At 36.7% G+C, this 27,752-nt stretch overlaps 1 protein-coding gene across 4 annotated transcripts in view; it reads right to left on the bottom strand.

The window, feature by feature from the left end:
• The window catches only part of SNX7 (sorting nexin 7), a 94,171-nt gene that overhangs the window by 4,980 nt on the left and 61,439 nt on the right, over positions 1–27,752 (bottom strand). For 3 of the 4 annotated variants that reach the window (XM_053592313.1, XM_053592316.1, XM_053592312.1), the window contains one exon: positions 21,854–22,006. In XM_053592313.1, coding sequence (XP_053448288.1) covers positions 21,854–22,006 — 153 coding nt within the window. Of the gene's footprint in view, positions 1–7,621; positions 8,294–21,853; positions 22,007–27,752 lie in introns of those variants that run through there. The other variant, XM_053592314.1, reaches the window with a different exon arrangement.

Below are 27,752 nucleotides of genomic sequence, written 5' to 3'. Positions count from 1 at the left end.
AATATCACAACCTTCCCCTTGTAGGTACTCCCCTTGGGAAGCTATTCACTGTTGTCAGGGCCTAGTCCACCTTTCAAAGCAATTTTGGAATGAGTTATTTTCTCCAATGGCCATCACAGCTGTGGCATCGTACAAGTTCTGATAATTAAGTTCATAAACTTGTCCTAGAAAAGGAGCTGTATACCTCGATGCTGAATATTGCCACAGTCACCAGATGGCCAAGGAGAGTACTTCGAAGGTGACCACTGTGATATTCAGCAACGAGGTATGCAGTAGCACTCTTTCTAGGATGAATTCATGAACTTAATTGTCAGACCTTGTACATACAAGTAAAATATGTGACAGAAATAGCGTAAAGGCCAGAAGAAAAGGAATGTAAAAACATAATTATACATTCTTACATGATAAATAAAGTGGCATATTATACCTGAAGATAGATTATGATAAATTTAAGATATGTACAATAAATCTGAAGGTAAATACTACGATTACCAAAAAAAGGTTTATACATAATATTCCAACAAAATATGTAAAATAAAACCACATAAAATTATTTATTAATCCAAAAGAAGGCAAAGAGAGGAACATGGGAACAATGACTAGAAGGGACAAATAAACAACAGATAGCAAGGTAACAGACTCATGCCTAAACGTATCAATAATCAATTTAAAAGTCTACAGAGAGCATAAACATACCCAGGAAAGAGGCAGATTGTCTACTGAATAGATTCATCTGGATTCTGTTTAAATTTCTTACAAACATTTTAAATATAAGGACATTAAATAGGTTAAAATTAAAAGGATGAAAAAAACATAGACTATGAACCATACGTTAAAAGGAAAGCTAGAATAGCTACATTAACAACAGATTACATAGATTTCAGAGTAGAGATCATTATTAGAGGTGAGGACGATCATTTCATAATTATAAAAGGGCCAATTCACTAGAGAACATAATTTGAAATGTTACACGTAATGACAGAGTTTCAAAGTACATGATATAAAAACTGACAGAAATGCAAGGAAAAACATAAACCTACAATTATAATTGATTCTGATATCCTCTCTTAGGAACTGATGGAACATATGGACAGTCAGTAGTTAGATAGGAGATTTGAGCCACACTGTCATCAAGTTACCTGATATTGACAGAATAAAAGTGAAATATACACTTCCTGTCATCTAAACTTACATTTCTCAAAAAAGACCATATTCTGGGCTATGCAAGAAGTCCCAATACATTTTAAAAGGTCTAATCACATGAAGTACATTCTCTGATCATAAGGGAATTAAAAGTAGAAATTAGTAATGGAAAGATACATGAAAAATCCTCAAATATTTGGAATATAAGTGGGGCAATTATGAATAGCCTTGTATCAAAGAAGAAATCAAAAAGAAAAATTAGAAAGTATTTTGAACTGAATGAAAATGAAAATGAAAATATAATATACAGGGTGGACATAAAGTTCATGTGCAATTTAAAATAGTTTAGTGCAGTAAATGGCACATGAACTTCGTGGACACACTGTATTAAAAATTGTGGTCTGCAGAGTGGTACAATGGATACTGGAGACTCCCAAGGGGTGAGGCTAGAAGCAGAATGAGGGAAGGAAAACTATCACTTGAGTCCAAGTACTCTATAAACCCTGAATATCCCCACTACAAATTCATCCATGTAACCAAAAACCACTCGCACCCGTAAATCTACCAAAATGTATGAAAACATTTGATATGCCACTGAAGTAGTACACAGTCCCTAGAATATGGGAATATTTAGTACTAAATGCCTGTTATTAAAAAAGAGGAATGGTCTAAAATCTATGACTTGGGCATCTACATTGAAAACTAAAAATCAGAAAAGATGAGACTGGGAACCAATGAAAGTGAAAAGGAAAAAATAAAGAAAAATCAATGAACCTAAATGTTGATAGTATGAAGAAATTTATGCCTATACATTTGACAACATAGATAAATGGACTAATTCCTTAAAAGATACAAACTACCGAAACTTAACTCCAGAAGAAAGAACCCAGATGAGTCCGAGTGTGTAGTAAAATATCTTCCCATAGAAACAAAAATCATTCCAGGACAAGAAGTCTGCATAGGTGAATCCTAGCAAACCTTTAAAGAAGAAATTATACTAATTCTGCACATTCCAGATAATTGAAGATACAGGAATGCTTTCCAACAAACCCAGGCCTAAAACATAACACAAGGAGAAAATTATACATAAATATTACTCATAAACACAAAAGCAAAAGTCCTAAACAAAATTTTATCAAGCTAAACCCAACAACCAATATTAAGAATTATATATTACGACCTAATGGGGCATATCCCAGAAAGACCAGGTTAGATAAACATTCAGGTATCAATCAACTGACTATATTAAATGCAATCTCATCTCAACAGACACAGAGAAAGCATTCCTCAAATTCCAGCGTCCATTACTGATTAAAAAATCTCCAGCAAATTATGACTAGAAGAGAACTTCTATAAACTGAGGAGGAACATCTACAAAAATGTACAGGTAACGTCATGAAGACATGAAATAAATACTAGCTGTTATTAGTATTTTATTGCATTAGAATGCCAAGAAAAAAGAAAGAAATCATAACACAGCTTTATAAATATTCACAAATCTTTTTACCAAATTTTGAGTATTAAAAAAAGAAAATAAAAAAAATCTAAGATATAACTTTTAAAAATATATCCATATTTACAAAACAGAAAACTACCCTGGGTTGGCAGGGCTGAGAGAACAGAACCATGCTTCACATTTGGGGAGAGTGCTCTGTTTCCCTTGCAAACCTTTTGGCTAGAGCTCTCTGGTCTCGCCTTTGCAAATCTGTACACAATCTATACACAATCTAGCATGTGTTAACCCTGCAGGGCAGCCCAAGGCAATTACTGCTTTCTGATGATAACGTATGTTTTTGTTACCTGCAAAACTATTTAAAAAAAAATAACAAAAAAAACTTCCGAATGTTTTAAATGGTAGAATTCAAAATGAAATTTTGAGCAGTCTGCTCTATTTAGAATACCTGTCAAATAAGAGATGCAAATTGCACCAAGGATGGCATTAGTCCTCAAATGAACAAACTTTATCACTGTCACATTCTGCTCCCACTATGCTAGTTTAATAAAGGTCTAAGTAGGGTATTCCATAGGCATTCATGCTGATGAGTGTATTATCATTTTCGTTTCTAAAGAAAATCCTAAAAGAACACTGAAACATGGTAAAACAGACAAATCAGCTATTTAACTATCTCCGTACCATCCTCCATAATACAGAAAGAAAAATGATGTGTTTTGAAATACAGAACATTACAGAGCCATTAGTATAGAACAGCAACAGAAATAACAACTGCTATATTGAAATGAATACTTGGTCAGGCATTATGATGACTGCTTTAAATAGATTACCTTCTTAACCCTCATAATGACTCTTATGAATCCTGTTCTACAGATGGGAAAGCTGGGATTCAAATGGCTTAAGTATGTTTATGATATTACAGAACTCATAAATGGTATAGCCAGTATTTATTCATCCACATGTGGAGAATAACCAGTCTCTTGAGTTACTACCAGGGTACATTTAATAAGTCACAGGACCATCAGAATATGTCTTTCTTTCACACAGTGGAAGGAGGGGCGGGCAATTTTAGAAAGGAAGGTTGGTATGAAAATGTATGACTGCAGGGGCAGTTGGGAAGATCAGATTTTAGGAAAACGTACACACAGAATTTCACTGTATGGAAATCAATTTCCTCATATCCCATGAAAATTCTTTATGTGTTTCCAGGAGCACATAAACACTTTGAAGACGACTGAGTTAAAAGAGGCCAGGCATATGGTAAGTGCTCAGTAAATGCAGGTGACTACAGGGAAGGAATATATTGAACAACTGATGCCAAGATGCTGATCATCATAAAATCTGTATTTTTCTATCTGAACACCAATCAACCAACATCCTGATTTCTACTACTCTCTAAACTTGTTAACGTTAAATTTTTCCCTAAAAGCTGGATCCCCATTCATGTTACTGAATAGTAAGATTTCTGGGTCTGCAAAGCTGAGGATTTGTTCTTGAACTATGTAGCTCCTGATAATACCGTATCTCTTTTGGAATCTTGACAGCAGATGTTTTAGTAAATAAATATATTAACTGCCCTTCCCACCAATATTTAACATTTCCCCGAGTTACCAGATATGTTGCACATCTATCAAATTAATGTACATACATTCAAAAAAATGGAAAGGTGATCTCTACCGCTTCTTAAATCTCTTTACTCTTTCTGATTCTGAGTATTAAAACCTGAGTATAAATTTAAGAAATATATTGTTTATACCACATAAACAATTTAGTTCAGTGCGTAATTATCTACTCCAGTGCTTAGGGTTCTGGTAATTAGGAGATAAAGAACCTTTAGAAAAACAACAATCTCAAAACCTACTGTCAGACTTGCTTATAATTGTAAATTATATATTTTAAAAAGGTGCTTCTTTTTGTTATTTGGCTTTGCATTGCTATCAAGCAATTATTTTTTTGTTTGAATCAATACAATTATTGACAGAAGCTAATATCTATCAAAATTAAAGTAACAATGGAAAATACCCAGCGTCACTAACTCGCTCTGGCTTTGGATCCTAATATTATCATAGGAAAATCAACAACAGGAACTCAGCTTTCATTTCCACAAGGTGTCATTTTCCACACATATATTTTATTTCATACAACAATCCTCTAATGAAATCAGAAAATTTCATTTTATGACTGAGAAAACGGAGGCTCAGAGTGCGGTACTGTTTGTCCCAGGGCTCCGTATGAAACTGTAGGGAATGCCTCCTTCTCACAGCAAGCCTGTCAGTATGCCACACATGCCAGACGTGAGGGGCCCAGAAAGCAAGTGTATCACAAATCCTCATTAGTTGAGAATCCAGTACATGTTTTCCCTAGGTGTCTCCAGATTGTAGCCAAAGGCCCAAAACTGTAGCTTCTCCATGAGGGCAGAATTCTGAGAAAAAGAACCATCACAGGTAGAAAGGTGAGCCAGAGCTAGGGGCAACAACAGACCCACCAAGTAATCAAAGCCCTTAAAACCTTTCCAAATACTGTATACCAAGACAGTATACTTAGAAAATGAAGTTTTAATTTCAAAACTAACTTTGCATTTTGAAAATAAATCTCTTTCAACTTCAGCAAAGGTGGTGATGACACATTTTTTGCATTAGGAGAGATTGTAATCATCTCTTCCATTTTCCTAAGTGAGTAGCAATCCCACAAGCAGACATGGCCAAGTTTCCTAAAGTGTAAACAGTAACAATATGGTGTTTCTACCGATACAATATAGCATCCAAAGGAGGTGTCCACATTTAAGAAATGATATTTTCTCCCATCTGTGGCCTATGAGGTGGTTCTGTACCCCAGTGTGACTTCAGGCAAACCTCTTTACTCCTCTGGGCCTGTTCACCTACTATAGAATAAGGGGCCTGGACTATACGTCCATTAAGTTCATCCCAGTGCTAAAATTAAAGGTTTCCAGAGGCTAACTGTGGCACACAAAAAATTGGCTAATGAGATCACCTATAATTTATAAATAAGCTTTATCCTGCTTGGGTTGACCCTCTGTGGAATGCAGCAAACATAAAATTTGGCTGGGTGCAGTGGCTCATGCCTGTAATCCTTGCGCTTTGGGAGCCTGAGACAGGAAGATTACTTGGGGTCAGGATTTCTAGGTCAGTATGGGCAACAGTGTAACCTTGTCTCTACAAAAAATTAAAAAAAAAAAAAAAATTAGCTGGATGTGGTTGCCCACACCTGTAGTCCCAGCGACTTGAAAGGCTGAGGGAGAAGGATGGCTTGTGTCCAGGAGTTTGAGGGTCCAGTGAGCATGATGATGCCACTGAACTCTAGCCTGGACAACAGAGTGAGACCCTGTCACAAAATGAAAAAAGAAAAAAGAAAAGAAAAGAAAAGCACTACTATTTATAATTATCACTATAAATAATTTACCAAGATAAGATTCATAAATATGTGAGAAGGGCAGTGCCTGTGGCTCAGTGGGTAGGGTGCTGGCCCCATATTTCGAGGGTGGTGGGTTCAAACCCGGCCCCGGCCAAACTGCAACAAAAAAATAGCTGGGCATTGTGGCAGGTGCCTGTGGTCCCAGCTACTCGGAAGGCTGAGGCAAGAGAATCAGCTAAGCACAAAAGCTGGAGGTTGCTGTGAGCTGTGATGCCACAGCATTCTACTGAGGGTGACAAAGTGAGACTCTGTCTCTTAAAAAATAAATAAATACGTGACAAATACTTTCAATCACCACTACAGCTACTAGTAGCTGCTAATTTATAATTTTAGAAACATCAATAGCTTTAAAATAACAAGATTTGCATATTTTCCTAAAAATTACTTTTACACATCTCTTAAGAATGCAAATGGTAAGTTTGTACTTATAAATAATGCAAATACTTAAATTACTACAACACACAGAGAGTTAATGCAAAAGGACTCTTTAACTACAAACGCCATCTTGTGGTCAATTTTTTATTATTCTGCAGTGTTACTCTGTAGACATTTAACTCAAGATTTCATAGACAGAGACTTAGATATGATTTATTCCATTACTCCTGTTTTTATGCATGGAGAAACTGGGGTTGCAAAATTATACTATATTGGAAATCTTTTAAAGAGGAATTTAATACAAGAGCCAGAATTCGAATTCACATCCTTTCTACCCATATTTTGTTTTCTGTACCACATCATCCTTGATGAAGACTTGCAACAAACCAATTACATTACGTTTGTCCATTTAATACTAGACACTTCAAACATCAAGCTAATCAGTTTTAACTGTGTTGACTACACAGAAAAGCGTATTTACCTTTGGATTATTGAAACATTTATCAAAGCACAAGTATGATGTCTGAGCACATTATTTTAAAGCACGCCACATATGTGTTCTCATTTTTTTCTCATAAGGACTTGTGAGGGGTGTACGTGGATGGGTGGGAAGGCGGAAGTGCCAATACCTGTTTGACAGATTAGCAAACTGGGTACAAACAGGACATGATTAAGATTTTACAGCTGGCTAGTGGCAGGCATCATGATATCCAATGTCAATTTTTTCATTAGAAAACCCACTTTTTCATTAAAGACATTGTATGTGGGTCAGTTCATTAGTTTCTTCATGGTGACCTACATATCATGAGGTATAAATGTGTGTCTGTTTTAAATTACTTCTTCCTTTCTATACAGGAATTATATTGGTCTATAGTATATAGTTTGTCATTCACAATGCACAGAAAGTCTTTGATTCAGAAACTAGACATTTTTATTTATATATATATATTTTATTAAATCATAAACACATAGATCATGCATACATTAATGCATTTATGGGATACAATGTGCTGATTTCATATAGAATTAGGAATGCTTACATCACACTGGTTAATATATACCTCATCTCATTTACTTAATTATTATGTTAAGACATTTATACTCTATCCTAATAGATCCGACACGTACCCTTGCAGTATGCACCATAAGTGTGATCCCACCATTCACCTTTCCCCTTCCCCGTCTGCCCCCCTCCTCCCTCCTTCATCTTGGGCCATAGTTGTGATCTATTTTCATATGAAAGTGTGAGTGATTGTAAATTGGTTTCATAATAGTACTGAGTATACTGGATATTTTTTCTTCCATTCTTAAGATACTTTACTAAGTAGGATATGTTCCAGCTCCATCCATGTAAACGTAAAAGAGGTAAAGTCTCCATCTTTTTTAAGGCTGCATAATATCCCATGGTATATATATACCACAATTTATTAATCCATTCATGTGTCAATGGGCACTTGAGCTTCTTCCATGACTTGGCTATTATGAATTGAGCTGCAGTGAACAATCTGGTGCAAATATCTTTGTTGCCAAGTGATTTATAGTATAGTTTGAAGTCAGGTAGCGTGATTCCTCCTGATTTGTTTTTACTTCTGAGTAATGTCTTGGCTCTTCTAGGTTTTTTCTGGTTCCATATAAAATGAAGTACTATTTTTTCCAGATTTTTAAAGTATGACAGTGGTGTTTCGATAGGGATTGCATTAAATTTGTAAATTGCTTTGGGATATGGACATTTTAACAATGTTAATTCTTCCTAGCCATGAGCATGGTATGTTTTTCCATTTGTTAATGTCTTCAGCTATTTCTTTTTCAGAGTTTCATAATTCTCTTTATAGAGATCTTTCATATCCTTTGTTAGGCAAATTCCCAAATATTTCATCTTCTTTGGCACAACTGTAAAGGGAATAGAGTTCTTGATTGTTTTTTGGCTTAACTATTATTGGTATATATAAAAGCTACTGATTTGTGAGTATTGATTTTGTATCCTGAGATACAAAAATCCTACTGTATTCCTTGATCACTTCTAAGAGTTTTGTAGTTGAGTCCTGGGGGTTTTCCAGGTATAAAATCATATCATATATGAAGAGTGAAAGTTTCATCTCCTTTGACCCTATTTGTACACCCTTGACCGCCTTCTCTTGCCTGATTGTAATGGCTAAGACTTCCATTACAATGTTAAAAAGCAGTGGAGACAATGGGCAACTTTGCCTAGTTCCTAATCTGAGTGGAAACAAAATAATCATTCAAAAGATCAATAAATCAAAAAGTTGGGTTTTTGAAAAATTGAACAAAATTGATAAATCTTTGGCCAACCTAACCAAAAATAGAAAATTAAAGTCCATATCATATCAATCAGAAATGACAAATGTAAAATAATGGACACCTCAGAAATGCAAGGAATCCTTAATGAATATTACAAAAAACTTTATTCTCAGAAATATGAAAATCTGAAAGAAATTGACTAATACTTGGAAGTGCCAACTTCCTAGACTTAATCAGAAAGAATTGGAAATGCTGAACAGACCTATATCAAGTACTGAAATAGAATCAACTATATGAAATCTCCCAAAAAAGAAGAGTCCAGGACCAGATGGCTTCACATCAGAATTCCACCAAACATTTAAAGAGGAACTAGTACCTATATTACTTAACCTTTTCCAAAACATCGAAAAAGAAGGAATACTTCCCAACACATTCTATGAAGCAAATATCACCCTGATCCCCAGACCAGGAAAAGACCCAACAAGGAAAGAAAACTATACACCAATATCTTTAATGAACATAGATGTAAAAATATTCAATAAGATCCTAGCAAGCAGAATCCAGCAACATATCAAATGAATTATATACCATGACCAAGTGGGTTTTATCCCAGGGTCTCAAGGTTGGTTCAATGTACATAAATCTATAATTATAATACATCACATAAACAAACTAAAAAACAAAGACCATATGATTCTATGAATAGACGCAGAAAAAGCTTCTGACAATATCCAGCATCCTTTCATGAGCAGAACACTTAAGAAAACAGGTACAGAAGGGACTTTTCTTAAACTGATAGAGGCCATCTACAGCAAACCCACAGCCAATAGCATACTGATGGAGTAAAAAAAAAAAAAAAATTAGTCATTTTTAGATATTAACTTATTATATTACTGATTAGCTTAACTACAAGAAAACTTATTTAGTTCAAAGGATGGGAAGGAGCACAGACTGTTTATGGCACACCTTAGCATAACTGCCCATTTCACACCCATGCTCAACTTCATTTACATAGATAAAAAATTCTATTCCAGAATGGAATGAATTGTGAAAATATTTTTAATAGGATTTTTAAAGGAAGCAAAAATCTTCAAAACAACAAGCATCGTTAAAATATACTTGAGACATAATTTAAAAGGTCCATAGTTATGTGGAAACATGAACTGTACCTATGGCTTTTAAAAATTTAATTCAGAACAGAAATCATCATTTATCAAACAATGAAACAGTTAAGTAGGTAATACTTTAGAATTCTAAAAAGGAAAAGTACTCAATCTTAAGGTATCCTTAAAAATAAATAAAAATCAAAAGTTGACGCATCTAAACTTAATTCTGTTGTTGGCTGTGCTTTATATACATTATATAAGGCTTTAATATTGAGCATATTATAAACTTTTAGATGAGAAAGGATATAACCTATATTAAGTCTAGGAGGTGAACACACTCTGAAAAACCGGAAGGAACGTTAGAGGAGCACTTCTCAAACTCTGGCCAAGAACAATTATTTCTTTTCTTTCACTCTGCTGAGAACCATGAAGAGGTCCTAGCGACCATGCAGTTCATGACACATGTAAATTACCATGAAAGTGCTGTTGTTCCACAGCATTCAACAAGTCACGTCTGCTAACCACCTGCTTGGACATCTTGGGAATGTCTAATCGCTAGAAGATTCTAATTACTTTCAATTTCTGAATTGACTCTGTAATAAGTTTTTTTTTTTTTTTTTTTTGCAGTTTTTGGCCGGGGCTGGGTTTGAACCCGCCACCTTCGGCATATGGGGCCATTGCCCTACTCCTTTGAGCCACAGGTGCTGCTCTCTGTAATAACTTTTGAGATCAGCACCAGTCTACCTTTTTAGAAGCATTACTTTTGGGATCAACGTAATTACATAGGGTTTCACAAACCATATTTCATGCAATTGTAATCCTGAGGAAGAAACACTGATACAGATGGGTTCACTAAAAGCCCAACTTCACCCCTATACAATTACATACGTGTAACAAAATTAAACCTGTATCCCTTAAATCTATTAAAATAAAAGAAAGAATTGTTTGTGTAAAGACAAAATGTACTTTTAGACCCTAAGCCCCATGAAATCAGAACATATCATCTCAACCACTGCACACTGTTCATTATTTGTTACATTATTTTTTATGTTTATTTACTTGTGCTGTGAATAGTAACTGTTCAAGTATAGGAAAACTTCATGTACTTAACCCATACCAACTAAAATTTATAGTTGTCTGATTGGACAGACTGAAATTTATTCATCAGCTCTGAAAAGAGCATTTAAAAAAGCAACTTAAAAGTGATGGTAAGTATTTGACTTCCTGAAAGGAATAAAGTGGCTAAATAGTTTAGGGCTGGGGGAAGAAACACGGATCTAGTCAAGGAAATTATTATGTTTCAGAGTCAAAAAACATATAAACACATAAAATACTACGATAACTTCTTTACTAAATAAACCTGTTTCATTTAATTATTACTTTGCTAGAATTTCTTTTTTCGGTCAAAATTGTCTTCTAACAGAAGAGGATCTTAATACATGTATTTCAGATTTCAAGGAGGTCACCAAAATGAGAACCCAGTAAATAAACTGATCTCTAAAATGTATATATTCTGTACTACATGCTGAAAATCACCTTATGCAAAATAGCTTTGACTGGAGTATAAAGATTCCCAAAGAAAGAAGCTATTTAGGGTCACCTCTTGGAATAGGAAAGCAGGAGCTTGTTAAAAACACAGAGGAGAATATTTACCTTCTTACTGCTATGATAAGGAAATACTCATTTACACACCAGTGAAAAGCTGCACTGAATTACTCAGACATAAGTTCAAAAGGCACTTGGCTATAACAGAATGGTCTATTAAGCCATGTGGAATTGGAATTCGTCAAGAGCTCAGGGTTACCCAGGTTTATTCAGGTGGTGTTATTATGAAGACTCTAATGAGCATTACAATAGTATGCCTCTATCGTGCTTTTCTCCTCTACGTTTTTAGAGAATATTTCATATATTGATGCTACAAATGGCTTCTATGAGAAAATAAATTTGGGATATGACAAGTTAAACAGAAGGTGAGTGGGTTTCTTTCCTAAAGTATTTCACAGAACTTAAATATGCTTGTCCAATAGAGTAAAACAGGGTAACCCAGATGGAAGGTAGTGGCTGTCAAGTTGCTCTGTAATAGCTGGAGTAAAATCAGCGCAAGTAAATGATTATGAGATCAACTATATCCCCACGTACACAGTAACGGAAGACCCAGGAACTTCATCTGACATTTGTAACATTCAATTAAAAAATGTTTTTATGAATAGCTTAAATATAGATATTCCTGCATTCAACTTGTCATTCTTGTTTCTTAACTTATAAAATTCCTGGTAACAATTTGGCAAACTGAGGAAGTAGTTTCTGCTGGTGTCGACCGTAGCTAATCTTGAAAGATGTCCCAGGGTCGTATGAGGTTATCCTCTCTGGTATCTTGCTCTGATCATTTTTATTGTGTACATTAAAATTATATCTGAAAAAAGAACTGACTGCTCAACAAAAAATTATTTCCATAATATATATGGTAAAAAGGGACATGATTAATCATTAAATAATCAAAAATGTTGGTTCCTTTATTAGAAACACAAGAACAAAGACTATGAATTGTCATTTAATGTCATTAAGAAGACACAGAGTGGGTCTATTTTTTTTTACTGAGGTGACCATGCTAAATGAATCAGATGGAAAATGAATCCATAGGAAAGGAGCATGGTGTAGAAAGAATTTCCTAATTTGTTAAGTCTTCCAGTGGCTGCCTTTGAGTGGATAGGACAGTAGACAAAACGGGCACAAGGATTAATGGATTAGAACATTTAACTGGTATAAAAATAGATTGAGTAAATTTCTGAGCCTCTTAGTCTCCCAAGCTTGTGTGTTTGCTTTGCAGGAAATCTAACTTACACATAATGGGAATCTATACAAATTTTAGGGTACGTAGTGTAGCTCTTAAACATTCTTCACATAGTTCCAAAGATTCAGACAGCTCTTTTTTTGTAGGGCTGTTTTAACACCATCAGATAATCTTTCTAGGTTCTGGCGCTTAGGTCGGGGTTTAGCAACAGTTATGGGATATGATTGTAAACAGAAATGCACCTTGACGTGGACTCAGAAATCTCTGTCCTAGATAACTCTGGATTATTCTAGCTCCAATCAACTTCTTAATCTTTATGATAAAAAAAAAGGAAGTTTAAAGAAAGTGCCTCTTTACTTAGATTTAGCCTAGGATAGGTCCAATATAAAAAAGAATTAATTACTCAATACAGATCATCGATTATGTTCTGTCCCAGCATTTGAAAAGAAAATTCAAATACTACCTGTTTTTCCTTAGACTGAAAACTACGCTAACCAACTCTCTAGGTAAATCCTCCACTACGTCCATTCTTCTTTCTCCAGCACGGGCTGTTATTCACAAAGATTTGAACAGTGTTAGGTGATAGCATATAGCGTGTCCTGAAAATTATAGAGGAGGTTAACTACTTTGAAATCAAGTGTCGTTGCTCCAGAAACCTTCTCTGGATCTAATTTTAGCATCCACTCAGGAAAGGAACATGGCCTGCATTTCTTTTAGGTAAGTGAAAGACTGTCCATCTTCCCTCTATGAGTTAAAGGCTTCAACTGAGACTTTGTAAACACTGCTTTCAGGTTGGTAAAGGAAGGGCTTTTGTGCCACGAACTGAAAAAAGAATATATGTATACCCAGCTTTCTCTTTTTGTGGCAATGAATTAGTTTTTGTTTTACCGCCTCTACATCTATACTGGATTTTAGTTACCTTTTATTTGTACTTGCCTCACCCTTTCTTCTGAAAACTTTGTTCTCTTTGATGAAACAGAAATTAGGTAGTTCTTCTTTGTCAGTTTCCACTAGGGATTCATGTCATTAATTTTATTATAGCTTATTAATTTCTCAATTCCTTGCATCTAAAGAGGCTCATTCTACCCATTCTCATTTGACTCTGGTACTATTTGGAGGTTCCACTATTTTTTTTTCCCCCAAACCTCACTTCTTCTTGAAATGTGCCCTCCCTGATGTCTTGTTACTTTTTTTCCCCTTTATTCATCCTTGACTGTAGAGCCTTCTATTATCTTTGTTTTTAATAGTTTATGGTCCACAAGCATAATCAAATCTGATTCTTTATCTGCTTCATTCTTTGCACCTTTTAGAATTGCCCATTCCTCTTAAGTCACATTCTCTTTTAAAATCTATGCCTTTGAAAGTATAGCTAACTTTTTCTATAATTTTTAAAGCCACTTTATTAAATTCTAGGAAATATGACTGAGAATGGCCAGAGTTTCCTTCCTTTGCTTTCGCCTTCCAGTTTTTGAAGTAACAATAGTACTTTCTCACTAGGTGACCCATGTGTTAAATTAACAGGTCTTTGTTACTTGATAGAAGGCTATTATCCTCACTGATCCTTTCCCTTCATGTAGATGAGCATGTCTATAATTCTTCTAATATTAAGCTTTTAAAATAATGTTTAAATTTAAAAAAATAATCTTTTAGAAATCTAAATGACACCTGTCCAAATCTTGCTTAGGAAGCAGTTTTATAGTCATTTTAAATATAGATTAATCTCTTAAACCGGGAACTGTTCTAATTTGGACTAGGGTGTTTTCTAATAAATAGTTCTCCAAAATGTTCAAAAGTGTGTTGAGCAACACCACAGTTAAAATAAATAACTCTTTCACTAGATTTTATTTTGTCATTTCAGTAGATTTTATTTTGTCAATGTAAGAAATAAATTCCTAATAAACCTACATTTGAAGAACCCCCTGGACGCTCAATGCTCATTCTTAACTAGTTTATGCAGGATTGCTGAGAGGTCTACTTTTTCAAAATTTCTATAATTTTAAAATGACACATAAGTAACTGTCGTTGGAATTTAGGAAAACATCAGCAATGCTGCTGCTCATTGGGGAAAAGGGCGTACCACCGTGATGACATTTTCCAAATGCCCTTCACTATAGTTGTTTTTTTGCTTTCTTTTTTTTTTTTGACAAAGAAAGATCATGTTTCTTTTTCTTCATTTCATAGTAATCTTATAGTCTTGCATTTTTTTTTTAATTGTTGGGGATTCATTGAGAGTACAATAAGCCAGGTTACACTGATTGCAATTGTTAGGTAAAGTCTCTCTTGCAATCATCTCTTGCCCTCATAAAGTGTGACACACACCAAGGCCCCACCCCCCTCCCTCTGTGCTTTCTAGATGTCCATATAGACACTCATTTGTTATATCCCACTTCTGAAACCACTTGTCAGGGCCCAGGTCTGGCCAGGTCTCGGGCTGGTTAACTAGGTTCTAGACCTGGACCACTAAGTTACCTTGCTCAGGTCTGTTAGGTGCCTGAGGGCTATCTACCTTAGCTGGAAAGAGAGAGAGACTGACTTAAAGAGAGTAAAGCAGTCTTCTTAGAAAGACAGATCTTAGTCTTTAGCAGAGCTTGGTAATCTCCAGCAGAGAGAGCCCGTGCTGGTGTTCTGCAGGCAGGAGAGGAGACAGAGTCAGAGCAAGCGCATGCTTGCGTGACAGAATGCGCATGCTCCCGACTGCCTGCTCTTCCAACCTAATATAACGCTGATCTCCTGTCTCTCCACACCACAGGTATAGAGACTGCCAATTCACCACTGCTCTCATCTCGCGAGCTCTTGTGCTTGTTAGGAGAGCTAAATCCCTCCCTATGCCCTTTCCACCAAGGTGTTCCATTATTGAGCGATACAGCTATTTCTTATAACTCTCACTCCTCCTAGCCATAGGCTACATGGGCTGCTACACTCATAATTATGTTACCTACTGAGGATGGAGCCTTCTATTAAGTCTATCCATTAAAATGCATGCAAATAAAACAAATTTTAAATATTTCTCCATTAGAAAAATGAACCCTTTGTAGGGCTGTATGAAGTGAATAAATTTTATATAAACATAAAATTTCTACTCCAATAAACTTTAACCTCCTAATGGAAAGATTTAAGCTTTAATTTGGGTATTCCCCAGTGCTCAGAACAAGGCTTTGATGATAACAGAATCTAAAATGCATAATCTTTCATGAAGCCAGTAACATTTTAAAATAAGACTAGTCACATTTGAAATATAGTAATCATATACCTCGTTATTACCTGAAATTCTTTTTTTTTTTTTTTAAGATTAGTGTATTTATTTTATTTTATTTATTTATTTATTTATTTTTTGGTTTTTGGCCAGGGCTAGGTTTAAACCCGCCACCTCTGGCATACAGGACCGGCGCCCTACTCCTTGAGCCACAGGCGCCGCCCATTACCTGAAATTCTTAATAAGAAAAAGTTTTTTTAAAATGAATACCTGTAATTATTTTTAATAGTATTGTTTATAACAAAAGGAAAAAACACAAATGTTCAACTATTAGTAATTCTCTAAGGTAATGAAGGGCTATCAATACAATGTATTATATGAAGATTGTAACACTGTGGAAAAGTATGCAAAACAAAAGACATATATGGAACTGAAAATAAGATAAATTCACGTGTCGTGACACAAATAAGTAAACAAATGTGTTTTCATGCTGACACTGTCAGAAAGAAGTCACGCCTTATAATTCTCTGAATTCATAGGGGAAAAAAAGGAAGAGACATCCTCTTTCTTTAAAGTTAACATTAACATCTTAATCTCATTTTTCTATAGCTGTATTTAAATATCCCACCCCTTAAATGAAAGTATTATGAGTATTCTTTATTTCTTCTTTACACTTTAGTGTATTTAGCTTTTGTTTGAAGTTATTATTTTCAGGGACCCTGTATTAATTCTATAACCAGAAATTAAGGCTATAAAACCAGAACTTCCACACATCTAGTAATAATTCTAAAATCAACTAGACAAAAGATCGAACTACATTCTGAAACAAACTATATTCCTTTATTACGTGAACTTAACTACAAACTGCTTCATTGGACGAAAATTAACATTACTGGAAACCTGGACCGGCTGGACTGTGAGGAAAAGCTACCTCCAAGATTCACACAGAAAGTTAAGGGAGATGCCACATGCACGATTCGGGGCAGCAGTGACCACCGCAGGTGCTCAGCACAGCATTCATAAAGGAGCACGCATGTGTTACAGGTGCACTTTGCCATAGCTCCCTTTACTAGCTGCAGCCTTCATCGTAACTTTCTTACAAATTCTCCACCCTTTCTTACGTCTAGCTGCCCTTCATATTTTAGAAAAAAAAGAAAAAAGACATTAAGATAATCAAAAGGCCTTCAAGTAAGAATGTAAAGGAAATCAGAGCTGTCATCTCCTTAAAAACAAAGGTGATTTCACTGAACTGGCTAGATGGTTCCCTATCATTTTGTGCCCATCCCTCCAAAAGGTAATTGTTCTCTTTTGTTCTTGCCAATTCTAAAGCTATTCTAAAGCAACTCCAAAATAGCTATACTTTCTTCCAACAAAGTCCAGACTAGATCTGGACATCTAACTGAAAGAGGATACAGGACAGCCAATGATAATGATATTGCTAATTTTAATGATATTAAAATGAAGCTTTAATAAGAATACGTTTTTCCAGTGCATCATATGTGCCAAGGGTCCCTTCCTCTCAGCTTTCCTCCCCATTAGCACTGTCAGCATCTACAAAACAAGACTGTCTCATGTCCCTACAAGGGGACAATTAGAAAACACCTAAGTGCTTCATCCAACATGTCATGTTTTACAGTTTTAGAATCTCTTCGTATTAGAAAGGAGTCACACTTTAAAATTATTCACTCTATTCAGTTGGATTTTTGGTTTCCTTGTTTGATTATTCTTGTTTTTCTTAAAGACTCGATATATTTATCCTTAATTATTAGTCACATAAAACAAAATGAGAATCATCATTTTACTCATTCAGAGTTTAGTTGGAGATACCGATTTTATATTCAGAGTCAAGGGTCTGCCAATAAACAGATCAATCTAAGAACATTTCAATCTTATACAATGAGGTCTGATACAAACCCACACCTCATATTTATAATCCGATTTTCCTGTCACTTTGATACTTAAATTTTAATTTATAAACAAGCTGAGACCACTTCACTTCATATAAGTTAATCCCAAGCCAAATATGGCCTATTTCATCTACCACACTAGGAATAGACCCCTTTGGGAATTTCTCTACATAAACCTGGATGACAAGAGCACTTCCAGTGGAAAGTGAATTAACAGGGAAAGGGAGAACTCTGAAGCATTTCACTTTCCTGTACATCTGAGATGTTCTGAACTTAGTAGAGAATAGCAGATGATTACTGTTCAGGCTTCAGTCTTTCTGCTAAGAATCCTTGACTGTTTAAGGCTCTAACCTTATTGTGTTTTACTGGGCTGTTGTGCCAAATCTGCTCAAAAGTTTTTCATGCAGGAAAAAAACAAAACAAAACCAAACAAAGCAAAAATGACTAGAGCTATAGGGGTCTTTTGAATTTATGCCAAAAAAAACAATGATTTCTGCAAATGTATGCAGCCAAGATGTAGTATACTTGGTACATTTTTGCAACATTTAGAAATATAATGCACTTAGGGGAATAACAAAAATAGAACGCTCGCTGAATTCAATCTATAAGATTAAAAGGAATATATACTTACGTGAGTAGTCAGAACCCAAACATTCTGTTTGGAGGTCTACGAAATTGTTGTCAATATGTTCTCTTTAAAAAAAGGTCCGAATTTGGAAAAAAAGTTGGCAGACCTTATCATTTAAAGAAAAATATTTTATGTGATTTTTATACCCTAATCTACTTAACATTTCACAACTATAATCCTGTGTTATATACGGCACGTTCTGATTTTCAAGGTATTCTCTTATAAAAGCTCAGTTGATTTTCACAATTCTGTAATGTCAGGGTAAACAGATTCTACTATCAAGGGGAGGTAAAGTTACTTCTGTGGACTTAAACAGCTAAGTTGCAATAAAGCCTTATATTGTTAAATGTGCTTTACTAAATGGAAATATTTCAATTCATTCAAATCTGAGGTTTATGGGAGATTCCCTGAATAAACATTAAGGCAACAGAAAATGATCTTATCAATTCTGCCCACAAAAAACAAAACATAACAAAATTGAAAAGAAAAACAGTCCATAAATCTGTTCACTAATCTTTAACCCACTAACATGAAACTCCTGGGTGAGTTCACACGTCTGCTTCTGTTGCTGCAGGAGCCTCCTAACTAGTCTCCTCACGTCCCGTGTGGCTGCACTCTGACCTGTATACAGAATGAGTTTTCTGAAAGGCAGGTCTGATATTGTAACTTCCCCACTGAAAACTCTTCAATGGCTCCCAGTTCTCTTGGAATGAAAGATAAAAGACTAAATTTATAAGGTACTCTTCAGTCTAACCTTTCAACAAAACACCACCTCCTCTCCTCCTCCTTCCAGAAAAAGAACCTCAGTTAGTTGAACAGGTTCTCAAATCTCTCCCTATTCTTTTGGGCGTGTATTTTTTTTTTTTTTTTTTTTTGTAGAGACAGAGTCTCACTTTGTCACCCTTGGTACAGTGCCGTGGTGTCTCAGCTAGGAGCAACCTCCACCTGCCGGGCTTAGGCGATTCTCCTGCCTCAGCCTCCCGAGTAGCTGGGACTACAGGCGCCCGCCACAACGCCTGGCTATTTTTTCGTTGCAGTTTGACCGGGGCCGGGTTTGAACCCGCCACCCTCGGTATATGGGGCCGGCACACTACCCACTGAGCCACAGGTGCCGCCCTGGGCATGTGTTTTTTCTGCGTGGAACTCTTATATCTTTATCTGGAGACATCCAAGTCATCCTTAAGGTCCCAGCATACACACATCATCTCACTGAGGAGACATCCTTATTCCTTCCAGATTAGTTAGATGCCACTGCCATTTTTATGCTGGAATTCACACCACTTTATCATGAGCTCTTGTTTTACACGAGTATTTCCCTCACTGATTCTAACTACACTTGGAAAGGATTGTGTTTGTCTTGTATACTTTGTCTCTCCAGAGTCAGGCCACTGTGTCAGGAGAGAGAAGAGGTTCAAGTAACTCATGTTCAATGAAAATATCTGTATCAGTTAATCTATCAAAATATGAAATATTTCAATTAAAGTACCTTTAAATTTATCAGCACTGTGGACTATGAAACAATTTTCTTAATGTATTGATTTCATGTATTCATTAATTCAGCTGAGATAAGAATAAAGACATATTTTGTCCAGGTGCACTGGGCATACCCCTGTAATTCTAGCACTCTGGGAGGCTGAGGCAAGTGGATCACTTGAGCTCAGGAGTTGCAACCAGCCTGAGCAAGAGTGAGACCCTGTTTCTAACAAAAATAGGAAAAAAAACTAGCTGAGTGTTGTAGTCCCAAGTGTAGTCCCTGCCACTCAGGAAGCTGAGGTGAGAGGATCGCTTGCGTGCAAGAGTTTGAGGTTGCTATGAGCTATGACACAATGGCATTCTACCCAAGGTGACACAGTGACACTATGTCTCAAAATAGAAAGAAAGAAAGAGGAAGGGAGGGAGGGAAGGAAGGAGAGAGAGAGACAGAGAAAGAGAAAGAAAGAAATTTAAAACATACTTTACAGAAATAGTTTAAAATATACTGGATAGAAAAAAAAGTGATGGTATTATAAAACTCATTTAAAAAAACTTCTTTTCCATGACTTAGCAATTATGAATTGGGCTGCAATAAACATTCTGGTACAAATATCTTTGTTATGATGTGATTTTTGGTCTTCTGGGTATATGCCCAGTAGAGGAATTACAGGATTGAATGGCAGTTCTTTTTTTAAATCTCTAAGTGTTCTCCATATATCTTTCCAAAATGAATGTAATAATTTGTATTCCCACCAGCAGTGCAAAAGTGTTCCCTTAATAAACTGTGGTATATGTACACCATGGAATATTATGCAGCCTTAAAGAAAGATGGAGACTTTACCTCTTTCATGTTTACATGGATGGAGCTGGAACATGTTCTTCTTAGTAAAGTATCTCAAGAATGGAAAAAAAAGTACCCAATGTACTCACCCCTACTATGAAACTAATTTAGGGCTCTCACATGAAAGCTATAACCCAGTTACAACCTAAGAATAGGGGGAAGGGGGAAAGGGAGCGGAGGGAGGGGGGATGTGGGTAGAGGGAGGGGGACTGGTGGGATCACACCTACGGTGCATCTTACAAGGATATATGTGAAACTTAGTAAATGTAGAATGTAAGTGTCTTAGCCCAATAACTGAAAAACGCCAGGAAGGCTATGTCAACCAGTGTGATGAAAATGTGTCAAACGGTTTATGAAGCTAGTGTGTGATGCCCCATGATCATATCAATGTACACAGCTATGATTTAATAAAAAAAAAAAACGAAAGAAAAAAACTTCTTTGAGGAACTATTAATTATATATACTAAGAATGAAATATAATCATTTAAAAAGAAAAATGATGATTAGGCTCCTTTCTGAACTTTAAAAAAAAATGTTTTACTCCTTTGCTAACAGAATAGCAAGCTCCTTTGTTGATGATGTTAGAATAGCAGCGACAGGAATCAGGGATGGCAGGGATGTAGGGTATAGGCCAGAACTGACTTTCTGCTCATTCATATCTCTACTTTTTCCCTTCCTTTGTAAACCTTTTATGAAATAGAAAAGAGAGAAGAAAGTAGAGAAGATAGAAGAATCATTAGGAAGCATTTTCAGGTGCTTTTAAAAAATTCCAGTCCTGGCTCGGCGCCTGTGGCTCAAGTGGCTAAGGCACCAGCCACATACACCTGAGCTGGCAGGTTTGAATCCAGCCCAGACTCGCCAAACAACGATGGCTGCAACCAAAAAATAGCCGGGCGTTGTGGTGGGCGCCTGCAGTCCCAGCTACTTGGGAGGCTGAGGCAAGAGCATCGCTTGAGCCCAGGAGCTGGAGGTTGCTGTGAGCTGTGATGCTACAGCACTCTACCCAGGGCAACAGCTTGAGGCTCTGTCTCAAAAAAAAAAAAAAAAAAAATTCCAGTCCTTCTAAAACCACAAACTGAGGGGAAAGCAAACAAAACAATACAGTAACTAGCAATTCCACTTGCACTGAGCTGTCCGAGGAGCTTTTGAATGTGACACTTGGTTCTTTAATAGGCTATTTCAACACAGAACACATAGAAAATAAAAGAGAACACAACTTTGAATGAAGCAATATCAAACGTCACTTAATTACCTGTTCATAATAGAGGATATTCTCCTCAGCCATGTCTGTGAATGCCGACTTGATATCATTTTGCATATTCAGTTTCCATCTTTCCCAGTCTGCTTTCAGGGCGTTATTGGCACATTCCACTTTATCTTCAAGTTTTCCAATCTCTTCTGTAAGCTGAATCAGGTCACAACCAGATACATTAATCTATGTATTCTTGCATTAATACATTAATCTATGTATTCTATAAGTCTATTTTTAGCAAAGTCATTAGTATTTACCATGTGTATGTGTTAAAGTAAAAAACACTCAATTCAGTGAGGGCTGGTGAGCAGAGAGGTCTAAGGTTTGCCATCAATTAGAATTTGACCTTGACTAAGTCTCTCAAATCCTGGGCTTCAGTTTCACTATTTATAAAACAAAGAAAATTGAACTAAAAAGTATCTCAAACGCTTTTTGTACTAACTCATTACTACTATCATTTCTGGTGATAATATTATGTTAAAAGTTTTACCCACGTCAGCTCTACAGTTCGGTCCTCATTTTTCCATTGTGCTTAACAGAAAGCTCAATTATCGGAGATGTTAGAGCATCTAGGCCCAGGGACTAAATTGCCAAGTTTCACTCAGATAACTGGGAAGAAAGGCAGGTTTATATTTCCAGATGTCCAACTCTTAGTCCATGTGTTACTGGACAGGCTTCGCATAATGTTTATGCTTATCCCCACCTGACCCCACCGATCTTGCAGCATGGAATCCATTGATTTATTTGTTTTTATTTTTGCTTACTGATATCCATTTATATTATAGTTATTCATATATTTGGCATATATTTATTAAGTGCCTTTGTCTATATAAAACATGTTTCTAGGTCCTAGAGATTTAGTAGTGAAGAAAACAGACAGAAATCCCCCTTTCACCAGAGCTTATACCGTACTGGGGAGAGACAAACTGTAAGTGAGATAAATACCATATAAACTATCAGCTGGTGATACAGGCCAAAGAGAAAGGAAGCAGAAAGGTGCACAGGGAATGTTGGGATGCTGCAATTTTAGGCAAGGCATCTGGGGAAAGCCTAAGTAAGAAAATATCACTCGAAAAAATATCAGAAGTTGATGTGAGAGGGAACCATGGAATTCTCAGTGTAAATGCATTCCTGCCACAGAAAACGACGACAGCTGCCTGGTGGTGGAAGCAAGGGAGTTTGTTCAGGAATAGGAGAAGAGCTGGTTACAGTAAAGTTAAAATTAAAAAAAAATGAGGAGCAACAGCGAAAAAAAGAGGGGAAGAAATGGGAAATAAGGTCAGAGCAGCAATGAATCTCCAGATCTTACTGAGCCATGTGTCTAGGGTAAGGTTCTTGGATTTTATTGGGTAAAATCCAAAGCCAAGAAGATTCCAAATGACTATCTTATGCTTTTTTAAAAAAAGAGCATTATATTATATGTTACCACCATTTTATGACTAAAAGGACTTGTCAGAGGTCATCCCATAAAAATTCCTATTTTAAGATGTTAAAATGTAAAAATATATGTCTTAGAATCAACAAATATCTTATTTCTGAAGCTTGCTTGAATTAACTCAGTTTTTTAAACATGGAATTTCACTTCTCTGTTCATATTTCACTGCAGCCAAATATGCTTTCATTTTCTAAAAAATAGACATTTGGTATCATATAAATCTTTTATTATCTACAGAAGATCCATTTCAATGGTGAGTTTGGCTTGCATGTTTTTACGTGTTTTTTCACTTTCTGTTGCGGGGAAGAACTCTCTCAGCGAGGCCATTTATAATTTATGGGTATGTGAACTCTTTTAAGTAATTATTTTGTTAAATCTTAGAGAATATGTCTACTGGGATATTATTGAATAACTAAGAATGGATGCTAGGGGAGACACTAGAAGTAAAATTGTTAAAAGGCCAAACTCAAAGAGGACCTGGGTCTGCTAGGAAAGCTTAGGGACTGGTTAGAGAGCTTTGCTCCTCTGGACCGTGGGATGGCGTGGTGCCATTTGCACAGCCAGATGGAGATTATTCACAAACTGCGCCTCTTGCATCTAGGATCAAGATGTGCAAGACTAATTGTATTAGTAATTACTAACCAAGATGTGGTCACTAATTGTAACCCCACTGCCATCCTCCTCTGTTTAGACTTTGCGGTCTAAAATTGCTGTGCACTGGACTAGAATATTGGCAGAGTGGCTTTGGAGAAACACATTGTCAGTCTAAATCAGACATTCTAACTTCCTCCCCTTCCTCATGGGAGCTCAAAATGGTGTCACGGCCAGAAGGCTTTACAACGAAGAATTTTCGATTTGCCTCTGTCAATCTGTAAATCTCCTCATAAAAGCCCTTGGAAGAGGTACTCAGGTTGGTTGGTGGTCCTGCTGTGGCCCCAAGAGCTACCGCTTTTCTAGAGAAGAAATTAGGTGGTTATTCTCAGGACTTGGGCCTCATGCTCCCCCACAGACAGATGCAGCCTGATCAGTACAACCTTGTCAGCGCTGCTCTGGAATTAAAAAGAACAATGGTAGGTTACACCAACCTCAGTTTAAGTCTCATGCTATATGACACTCTGTAAGACTATCTGCTGAAACTTAGTTTCTTCATCTATAAAGTACACATAAAAATAAAACCCACTTTACAGATTTTTTTATGAAAACTGCATGAAATAATGAACACTAATTTATTCACATAGTCCCTGATAACTTGCATGCTAAATGTTTTCTCTTACCACCACCACTACCACAAGCAGTATTAGTTGCTTAAACTAAACTGTGCTGCTAGGACTTTGGTCAATTTCTAGTGTTATTTCTTAATCTGTTCTTACCAATATAGAAAATGATATATCTGTGTGTGTGTATATGCTTTAAATACATATGTTCAATTCTTGTTTTGTTTTTTTGTGTGGCTGTATCTAAATATGTATTTTTTCTTTGATGAGCTCTTCATTATTTCATTTGGAAAAGAAGAAAACAAACATGAGATATTTCGTCATGGTGAATTGTCTTCCCATAATTTCAATTCTAAGAAAAACTAATTGAAATAAACATAAAACACATAATTCAAATTAAGAATGATCAATCAGATCTATATTTTAGACGTCCTTCCTCTTAACTGATCCAATTTTAGCAAGTTCTCTAGCACAAAGACTCTGCCTTTTTTTTTTTTTTGGAGACAGAGTCTCACTTTGTCGCCCTTGGTAGAGTGCCATGGCATCACAGCTCACAGGATCCTCCAACTCCTGGGATTAAGCAATTCTCTTGCCTCAGGCCCCCAAGTAGCTGGGACTACAGGTGCCCGTCTCTATTTTTAGAGACAAAGTCTTGCTCTTGCTCAGACTGGTCTCGAACCTGTGAACTCAGGCAACCCACCCACCTCGGCTTCCCAAGTGTTGGGATTACAGGCGTGGGCCACCGCACCTGGCCAGGACTCCGCATTTTGACTGTGCCACCCACTCAAGGCTCTGACTGAACATACACGTTCAATAAAAATTCAGCAGAGTGGTAGGAAGAGAAGTCAGAAACCTGCCAGGCGGGAGGGAGAAGCTTTCCCTCTGCCCCACTGCCTCACCAGCACCACATAACAGATCTTAATAACCGCTAGAAATTCAGGTCATACTATAACTGCAAAGACTGGGTGAAAAGGATTTAAAGCTTGTAGAATTCTTTTCACAAATACAGGCAGCAATTTGGCCCTCCACTGGTTGAAAAACTGAAGAAGTTAAAGCAACCCTTTCTGCCAGCAAAGTGTTGTAATGCCGCCAGAATAATTAATAATCAGAAACTGCAGGATAGTGAAGAATAGGTTTATGTTTAACAGCAAGGCTAATGGGTAATTTCCAGCTTTGGTTATAGACGGCTAGAAATTAGCCACACGATTAAAAACCATTAATAGTAAGAGTTCAAACAAAACATACCCTTCTCCAATAGCGAGTACACAGCTACAGTAACAGTAACAGCAGCAATAATTATGACCATTTATTACATTTCCACCATGGGCCATTATTTTGAGTTACATGTTTTGTATATATTATTTTGTGTGATCTGAATAAGCATATTGCAACTTTGGTATTATCATCTTCCTACTACAAACTGGGAAACTAGGAGAAAAGAAATAGCATGGAGAACATAACTATTTGTGGCATTGAGAGGATTCAAACCAAAGTCTGCCCGAGTCAAAGCACAGGCTCTATTTATACTGATGGAACAGCATCAGGCATTAATTGAACCAGCTTGCCTGTAGCTTTCAAGGTTAAACTGATTTAGCCCTATCACAAGGAGTTTATAATCTATTAGGGTACAGATAGGTGAAAATAAAGCAAAAACTAAAGGCTATAATAAAAAGTAGAATGTGATGCTATCATAATGGAAGGGAAAAGTTAAAGTGGTATATAAAATACAGAACGGAGGATTAATTGATTGTGGGGTAGGGGCTACTTTGTTAATTCACCAGATAGTGACTAAGGCAAGGCATACCTTGCTGAGGGTATGGCATGAACACAACCGCAGGGACAGTGGGACAAAGACAGTGCTACAAAGTGGGACAAAAAACCCAAAAGAATGGACAAGAAGCTAGAGGGGAACATGGGAGGAGAAACCTGGGAAGCACAGGGGGCAGGTGGAGGGAAGACTGATCCCTAGAGGCTGGAAATGACGGAGAGCACCACATGGATCTGCAGGGAATGGTACGCCTGTGACAGATTCTTGAGTTGGAGGTATGGAAGAAGTGCCCAAAAAGAAAGGGAGGAGAAGGGGAAGGATGGAAACCAATTCACCTGAAATGAGACCAAGGAGATGATCATAAATAGTGGTTGGGAAGACTGGGTTCATTCCCATTCCCTCACCCAGCAGCTTCCATTCAGCACCCACCTAGTCTGCGTTACAAATCAAACCGGAGGGGAAAGAAATGGATCTTGCCCTCGTAGATTTAAGCCAACAAGGAGAAATTAAAAAGCAATTGGAACAAGAAAATGCAAAGGGCATTTCAATGTAAAGTAAACTGCAGGTAAATTCACATAAGCAAGTTTACTTTGGAGATTTTCAAGAATTGCCAGGTGGTTCTTTAAGGTTGGTACCTAGAGTGAGATTAGGGGGACAGCAAAAGACTAGGGACAGAAAGGCCGGTGGTGTCAGGTCTCAAGGGGGTTTACCTGGGGGTGTTCAGATGTTCATGGAAGACAGTGGAGTCACTAAGGGAGCAGAGGGGTTGGTGCAGTGATAATAATCAAATTCCTGATACCACAGGCACTGAGAGGAGGGGACTAAAATGCTGGGGGGCAGAAATGGGAAAATCTCTTCCCTAACTATACAGGGGGAATTGGGAAAAGTCTGGATTGCTGATGAGGGTAGCTGGAAGAACAGGGAGAGGAGATAGAGGAGGGTGAGATAGGAGATGAAGGCCTGAAAGAAAGAGTGGTAGGTATCACGTACAGAGAGACACTCGCTGTCCCAAATAATCTTTCAGAGAGACGGACACTGTCATGGAAACATGCAAAACCATTCAGTTGCTTACAAAGCATCAAAAAAATTTTGGAAGTCAACAGGAAACTTCCGAAGTGATTCTGTTATTTTAATTTGGGTGGTCCATGCAAGTTGGGAGGTGATATGGATATACCAACTGTACTCAAACAGAGCTGAATATTTTAAATAATAAAAAATTGGAGATATATATTTAAGGACAAGAGGTAAAACTACCAGAAGTGCTTTACACTTCAGAGCAGGGCTCTGACCTTTTGGGAAAGACCTTTCTCCACTGTCAAGGAGAAACAAAAAATGGTGACAGACCTCATCTGGAAACTGCTAAAACATTGGTCCAATTAAAAAATGCCTAATCCACCTCATTAACTATATTAACCTGGTTTGTATAGATAGAAAAATTCCTGTTTGTTGACTGTGACCTCATTTGATACAATCAATTGAAGA

The sequence above is a fragment of the Nycticebus coucang genome, chromosome 5 (genome assembly GCF_027406575.1).
Source record: "Nycticebus coucang isolate mNycCou1 chromosome 5, mNycCou1.pri, whole genome shotgun sequence".
Lineage (NCBI taxonomy): Eukaryota > Metazoa > Chordata > Mammalia > Primates > Lorisidae > Nycticebus > Nycticebus coucang.
Note: the sequence above shows the minus strand (reverse complement) of the source record. Positions and strands in the feature narration are given on the sequence as shown.